Raw genomic sequence first — 8,073 nt, forward strand, 5'->3', positions numbered from 1 at the left:
TGTACACATGCAGAGACACACATGTGCATGTACATATCATGCACACAATGTACATGCATCCATACACATTACACATCATATGCCTATCCTGGCGTGTTCCCGGGAGTGGCAGGGGGGCCTCTGGAGGTGCAGGATGTGGCTTCCACTCACCCTGACCTACCCACTGGAGGCCCTTTCTGGGCTGCCCCCTCCCTCCCCAGTCTCCTTCCATCATGGGGCATCACCCCACCATGGCTCCTGCCTAAAACATGGGACACTAAAACCCTCCCCTTTGCCTTCTGGACCCAAAGGCTTACCTTGCAATAGTTCTGAGGATTGGCGGTCTCTCAGCTCACCTTTTCCCACTTGTCCTCCTGACTCTCAAGTAGTGACATTTGTGCTCTGTCAGCTACCTCCATAAAGAAGAAACTAATCCAAAGGGCCATTCGTAACCCCAGGTTCACATCTGTGTATGCAGTCAGCTGCAGATAAAATATTCACAAAGAGAATTGTACAGAAGGCTGGGAGAGATGGCTCAGTAGTAAGATCACTTACTGCAGAAGCATAAAGACCTGAGTTTGAATCCTCAGACCCCCAGGCATAGCTATGCACACATCTATAACCCCAGTGTAAGGTACAGAGACAGGATTACTAGAGCTTACAGGCGAACAGCCAAAATCCACGTTTAGTGACAGAGCCTGTCTCAGAGGAATACAATGAGGAAGGAAGATCAGGACATAGACATCCTCCTGTGCCCTCTGTTATTCTATAGCTGGGACTAAGTACGCACATGCATGTGCATACACCTGCCTATGTAGATGAACACAGAACACACGCATCCAACCATTGTATGTCCATGATACGCCCAGGCATGCACACACATTCACACCTATGCACACATATGCACAGCCATGCCCGTGTGTGCACACATAGTCACGCCCCATGTGTGCACACATAGTCACACTCATGTGTGCACACACTGCTCACGGTGTGGCTCCTCCTCTCACAGTTATGGTCCTGCTGTTTGTTGTGTGGATGAAGCGGAGGGAAAAGGAGAGACACACAAAGCAGCTGCTCATCGACCCCGAGGATGACGTGAGGGACAACATCCTGAAGTACGATGAGGAGGGCGGTGGCGAGGAGGACCAGGTAAGCGAGCGTCCCTCGGGCTCAGTGGGGCTCATGCTAGGGTTTCATTTCAACAGGAGGTCCTGTTCCTTATGGAAAGGTATTGCATAGTCATTTCAAGAGACACAGATCTGAGTACAGGCCATGTGTGCTCAGGCCTGGGCTGACTGTCCTTCTCTCCAGCCACCAGCCCAACCCTCTGCTGTCCCGTACCCTAAAAGAAACAGTCCATAGTCTTCTGGGGTCACCAACACCCACCTAATGGACACTCCCAGTGTGTGTGTGTGTGGGGGGGTGTCTCTGACCAGAAGAGGGAGATTACACAGAGCTACCTCATGGGGGCAACGAGGACCCAGCTCTTTTCTGTCGGCACTAAAGGTGCAGGTGGCTGGCTGCACAAGGCTGCTGAGCTTCAAGCAGGAGGGTCATGTGGGGGGAGGAGGCAGAGAGGAAGTCCAGGCCCCCACGAGGCAGCTGGCAGGTATAGAGTCCATGGCAACCCTGAGGTCAGGCAGGGCTGGGGCAAATGGAAAGGAGGCAGTGTGTGGAAGGGGCAGACTGAGTGGATGGGAAAGGACAGTCAGTGAGCTTGGAGACCGGCATGGTGTGACAGCCTCCAGGCAGGTGACAAAACTTAGCACTCTCCTGTTGCCCTGCCTGCTGCCCCCACACTCCTGTTCCCCTGACTCACTCTGTCTCCATCCTCAGGACTATGATCTCAGTCAGCTACAACAGCCAGAAGCCATGGAGCATGTGCTGAGCAAGGCCCCTGGTGTGCGGCGGGTGGATGAACGGCCAGTGGGTGCTGAACCCCAGTACCCAGTCAGGCCTGTGGTACCACACCCAGGAGACATTGGAGACTTCATCAATGAGGTATGAACCTGGGGAGGACCTGAGCAAAAGTGTCTCCTTTAAAAGTAAAATCCTACCACATGCATGGACAGAGAGAGAGAGCGAGAGAAAGAGAGAGAGAGAGAGAGAGAGAGAGAGAGAGAGAGAGAGAGAGAGAATGGGGCTTGTGAGGAGAGGTGGCTCAGATTAGGACTTGAGGCCAGGCCCTCCCCTCCTACTTGTGGCCTTGAGTACATTAGCTCCTGAGTCAGCTACTTTAAGGAGGCCTAAGACTCTCAACCAATGCTCAGTGGGAATTAGGGGCCATTTGGGCCACTGTACCTACAATAGGGTGACAGCAGGAAGAACTGTTCTCAGGAGAAACTGATACACTAAACCAGTGCATCTGTGAATGGCCTTCCCAGCCCACATTAGAGCCCTGGTACCCAAGCAAACTGACCTTCATGTTCCCATCACAACACGAAGGAGGAAACCCAAGCATCCCAGAGAGCCCTTTCAGCATTTGGATGCTAATGCAGACCCAGCAACAAGGCCTGCACACTGTGGAGAAGCTTAGTATCTTACCCATGAGCCGGGAAAGGCTCCTGGCTACATGTCACACTACACCCTCACCTCTTAAAAAGTCTTCAAAAAAAAGTCAAACATCCCCAAGACAGACAACTTTGGGGTTTGCTTTTGGGTTGGGTTGGGTTGGGTTGGGTTGGGTTGGGTTGGGTTGGGTTTTGGTTTTGGTTTTGGTTTTGGCTTTGATTTTGGTTGTTTTGCATTTGGTTTTGGTTTTGGTTTTGGTTTTGGTTTTGGTTTTGGTTTTGGTTTTGGTTTTGGTTTTGGTTTTGGTTTTGGTTTTGGTTTTGGATTGGTTTTTCTTCTTGGCAGGCAGAGGCCTGGAACCTAGGCTGTGAACTAAACCTACTCCTACTCCTAAATACAGTCCCAGCCCTAGCACCAGCCCAAACCATAGTTATCCTCACACTAGCCACAGAATAGCTGTGACTCTGACCATAACCCTAATCTTACCTTAACCCTAACATTGCATACATAACCTTAGCATTAACCCTAAGCCTAGCTTTGAGCCCTAACATTAATCCTAACCCAAACCTAACCCTAATGCAAACCCTAGAATAGCAGTAAGCCCTACTTTAAGCCTAACATTAGCCCTAACACTGGCCCCAGCCGTAGCCCTGAGCTTTGTCCCAGACCTAACCCTGTCCCAAGCTAACCTTTGGTGGGACAGGAGACTGCTCACTGAACAGCCCAGCCCCCAGCCTTATTCTTGGCAGAGTTGCCAATGGATTGAGCTTCCTGCCCTTACATTCCGTGCTGTTGTATTTAGATTTATATTTTTTTGTTTTATTTATGTGTATGAGTGCTTTGCCCACATGTATGTCTGTACACCGTCTATGTACAATGCTCACAGAGGTCAGACGATAGGGTCATTCCCCTAGAACTGGAGTCACAGACAGTTGTGATCTGCCACGTGGGTACTGCAAGAGCGAAGAGTACTCTTAACCACTGAGCCATCTCCCTAGCCCCTATGTCTGTTCTTATAAACATGCAGCCTTGTTTGGTCCTTGGAAATATCCTACAGATAAACAGAGGCAGCGATTACTGAGTGCCTACTGTATGCAAGATCCTGCCCTCCCGCCCTTCCTGCCCCACCTGCTTGCATAGGTCGGTCTTCCTCTGTTCTGACAGATCACTGGGCTGACACAGCACACACACCTAACCCCCATCTCTGTGATCTCCAGGGACTCCGAGCTGCGGACAATGACCCCACCGCACCCCCCTATGACTCCCTGCTTGTCTTTGACTATGAGGGCAGCGGTTCTACTGCAGGTTCTGTCAGCTCCCTGAACTCCTCCAGCTCCGGGGATCAAGATTACGACTACTTGAACGACTGGGGGCCCCGGTTCAAGAAGCTGGCGGACATGTATGGGGGTGGCGAGGAGGACTAACCGCCCTCACCACCAACCTGAGAAGGGCACTGGAGGCCGAGCAGCAGAACTAAGCCGAGGTGCCAGCACCGTCTGGTGTCGAGAGGTCCCTTCCCGCTGCCATCCCCCATGTGGAGTTCTGCAGTATGGACATACGTATGCCACCAGGCACCCACCGTCGCTGCTGCATCTCGGTAACCACAGCCACGTACCGTGAAGGGAGAGCCAGAGGCACAGCCCTAACTTGAATTTCTTACCACAAAAGCACTGTTAAAACAAACAAACAAAAAAAAACAAAAACAAAAGTGCCTTTTGGTACATGACAGATTCCCTAACTCAGGAGTGACTGAAAGAGGAGAGACAGCCCAAGGCCCCCACCCCTGTCCACCCTGCCCCACAGCCCCAGCCCCATCTGGTACCTTCTGAAGGTGACAAGCAAGGGGTGGGAGACAATATGTCTTTTTTTTTTAAAGGCCTTTTGTTAAGAAAAAGAAAGTAGGTAACTTATTTGCAAAAGAAAAATAGTATGGGGTCCAGATCACAGCAGGGGTCTCCTGGGCCTTTTGGGCTCCCCAAAGCTGTTAGGTGAGGATTGGGCTTTCCAGCACCAAAAATCACTGGGCTCACCCAACCCCAGCAGCAGAGCCACTTCTGTGTGGACTAGGCTTTCACCTGAAGATGTGCCCTGTAAATAGCCAGGGCAGTCGTGAGGCCTGGAGACCTTCCTGAGAGGCCTCACTTCTTCGCTTGGCCACTGACATGCCCTCAAGCCTACCATAAAGCCTCTCTCTGGACCAGCTATCTCCCCCAATACCACCAAGGTCCCCTTTTGCTTTGGTCCAGGACAGTATGTTGTCTAAGAAGCCACAGCATCCTGCAAAACCCTGGCTCAGCCCTCCACTCTTCAGGATGAGACCCTGAGGGATCCTGTTGAAGGCATAGCAATCACAAGCTCCCCTCAATGGAACCCCTGAACGCTCTCAACACACTCCCCAGGCTGTGCAGACAGCTGAGAGCAGAGCCTGGCCAGACTCTGGCAGCTGCTTGGCTCCCTGGGGCCATTTAAACTGAGCTCCTGCCTGGTCTCGTGAACTGCTATGGATGTCAGGACCTACCAAGTGGCCAGTGAGATTATCTTGCTGTGCCCATGTGACCACAGATGCTCTTGCTTGAACCCGTGTTTCTGTTGTTCTCTGGAGCTAGTGGGGCACTTTACCATGGCAGCTTGACACAGGGCAAACGGGGCAGGGTGACCACTTTTGTAGGACAGCAAATAGGCTGTGTACAAGGACCTACAGGAGATGGCAAACCTGCCCTTTTCACTGGAGGAGAAAACAGACCTAGGACATTCATATGTCTGGGTCCAAAGGAGCCCTGGGATGGCACAGAAAGGCAGGCACTGAAGGGGAATCCTGTGCCGAGTCTTCCTGGCTTACCCCACGCTACAGTACACTCCCCAAGAAAGGGGTTGATGAATGCTGATAGCTTGGGAGGCCTTGGTGTCTGAGTCTTCTTGGGGAGACGACGGAAGTTCCAGAATTAATGAAAAATAAGTTTCTTCCAGATCGCTAACCCATATCTACTACTGGAGGCCAGAGGGGCTTCAAAGGGGCTGGGGGTACCCAGGAAAGAGCGTGCTCCCTAGCCGGTGGTCTCTATTTCATAGCTCCTCTTGGCTTCTTTACCCCGTGGCTAGATCCCCTTTTCCAGAGTGCTTTGGCCTCAAAGACGCACCTGAGTGAACTCAAGGGCGCCCAACTCATGGGTATGACCCATTGGATGTCAGGGTTCTTTCCCAAACTAAACCCATCCCCACCTCTGAACTCCTGGACTTGAGCCGACCTCAGCTGTGTCTACCCTTACTCCTCATACAGCTGGATGAATAGAGGCCTCTGTAGTTTCCTGGAAGTCCCCCAGCCTACAGCCAGCCCGGGCAACAGAGCTCATGAAGGGGGTTGGGAGGGCTGTCCTATGCAAATTGCTCAAATCAGCAAACAATTTTGGGTGGTGCTGAGCTTGGCACGGCCACTGGTGGGATTGTCTGTGGGTTAGGGCTGGGAAATGGAGAATAATTTTCTGGATTTGATTTTTAGAAAACCCAAGAAGGTTCTTGGAAGTGTGCATATGTTTGGTAGGCACGGTAGCCAAGAACTCTCCTGGAATCCCAAGGCTTTCTTAGAAGCCTGGGGTGGGAGGTACCAAATCCATGTTACCTGGAGGCGTGCCTCACCTGCCTCTGCCGCCTTCTACACACTCCCAAGGCCTCTGTCACTGCCACACCCCTGCAGGAACATCCATGGGGTTTCCTAAAAGCTGGACCGATTGTCCCTTTCACCCTATACCCTAACCAGCCCCTAGGGCTAGAGGAAGTTAGGGTTCTACACACCCCCAGACCCATCTTGGAACTCTGTTCCCAGGCCAACAAGTTAGCATTAGCCAAGCATACAGTCAGTGTCAAATGTTTCTCTTCTGTAGCTTGTAGATACAATGCGTCTGTGGTCAGGGCCCAGCCAACCTAGGCTGGTGGCCAGCTCTGTGCAGTACAAGGGTGTGGTTTAGCTCCTTTAAGGAGAAATCTACACCACTGAGCGGCTTGGAAGAACACCTGGCCATGGTCAGCCTGGATCACACCTGTCTCCCGGCCAGCAGCTTTTCTCTCTCATGTCTTTCAGCACATCCAAAATGCTGGGTCTCCTGCCACCAAAGTGTCAGAGTAACGGCCAAATGTCAGGCCCTCAGAGATGCCTCAGTTTCCCCCTAGTGACTTTGTGGTCCATTGAGATGACACCTCTGTGCTGTCTAAGGTAAATGGGAGGGGAAGTCTCTATTTCCACCCACACTGAAAGACAAGACCAAAAACTCACAGCTGAATTGCCCTGCACAGAGCACCAGGTGTGGTAGCACATAGACCAAATATCTGGCAGGTTCTGCCACACCGGTCAGCCGATGGAAGTCACCTCTGTATACACTGGGGACGCATCTTGCTTTTCCTTCCTCTCCTGTTTTCCATTCTGATTTATTTTCTGCATGTTTATTTTTGAAAATGGACAAATGTGTAGCAGCCCGCATGACCGTGGTTGTTTCGGGAAAGATACCGGAGTATGATGTGTTCACACTGCAGCTCTGAGCGCCATGCGGTGAGACAGACGTTCTGACTTTTTTTGTAATCGTCAACAGCACAAATATTTTGTATTGTCGTTTGTATCATTTTGTACCGAAAAAAAAAAGGAAGAAAAAAAAACAAAAAAAAAAAAAAAGAAAGAAAGGGAAGAGAGTTGATGTTTTCGATGTGTTTTTAGTGCCAGGCAGTCTTGGTTCCAAAGGGAACAGCAGCTTTTCGGAATTGTCATGTCCAGGAGTGGAGTCGGGCGTTAGCACGATGCTCCAAAGGAGTAAATAAAGTCCCCTTTGAAGTAGTCGGCTTCTGGATTGCTTGTGTTCTTCCACAAGTTCCCTGATCTGACAGAGTCGGGGGCTGTGGCAGGTGACCTGAGGGTGGGTAGATCAAACACAGAGTTAGGTTATGCTCCACAAATGCCCCTGTGAAAGCACAAGGAAGCCCGCTTAGACTGAGAGCAGTTTGTTCTGGTTTGGGCACTAGTTGTCACATCCAGGGCCTCTCACATGTTAGGCAAGCACTCTGCCACTGAGCCATATCCCTTGCCTTAATATAGAATTCTCACAGGCACTGCATGGCAGGCAAGAGTGGACTGGGCTACGCATATGGCCTACTCGCCACCCTGCCTTCCTCCCCTAGCATGGGCTGATGTGCAAGGAAGCTGGAGCTTGCACAAGGACAGGTAACCCAGTCTGTACGTGGCCCCTTTTTGTTTTGTTTTGTTTTTGTTTTTGTTTTTTCAAGACAGGGTTTCTCTGTGTAGCCCTGGCTGTCCTGGAACTCACTCTGTAGACCAGTCTGGCCTCAAACTCAGAAATCTGCCTGCCTCTGCCTCCCAAGTGCTGGGATTAAAGGCGTGCGCCACCACCGCCCGGCAGTACGTGGCCTCTTTGCTAAGCACTCCTGTCCCCAAAAATCCCTTGGAGCTTTGGACAGGTTCACTTTGTAAAACAATTTTAAAATGTGTCTTCTGAGGGAGCTTGGACAGGCTGATGATAACCTGGGATGAGCACCTGGTCCTGAGACCTACAGTGGACAGTAGGAGAAAATACATGGCCCCTA

At 51.2% G+C, this 8,073-nt stretch overlaps 1 protein-coding gene across 1 annotated transcript in view; it reads left to right on the plus strand.

Annotated features, from left to right (window-relative positions):
• Window positions 1-7,311, plus strand: part of Cdh4 (cadherin 4) — a 465,577-nt gene extending 458,266 nt beyond the window's left edge. Inside the window, exons 14-16 of the mRNA XM_028774065.1 lie at window positions 989-1,128; window positions 1,816-1,980; window positions 3,708-7,311. Coding sequence (XP_028629898.1) covers window positions 989-1,128; window positions 1,816-1,980; window positions 3,708-3,914 — 512 coding nt within the window. The 3' untranslated portion in view covers window positions 3,915-7,311. The remainder of the gene's footprint in view (window positions 1-988; window positions 1,129-1,815; window positions 1,981-3,707) is intronic.
• Window positions 7,312-8,073: the final 762 nt, after the last annotated feature.

Source organism: Grammomys surdaster, unplaced genomic scaffold, assembly GCF_004785775.1.
Source record: "Grammomys surdaster isolate TR1022 unplaced genomic scaffold, NIH_TR_1.0 238, whole genome shotgun sequence".
In the NCBI taxonomy this organism is placed as follows: domain Eukaryota; kingdom Metazoa; phylum Chordata; class Mammalia; order Rodentia; family Muridae; genus Grammomys; species Grammomys surdaster.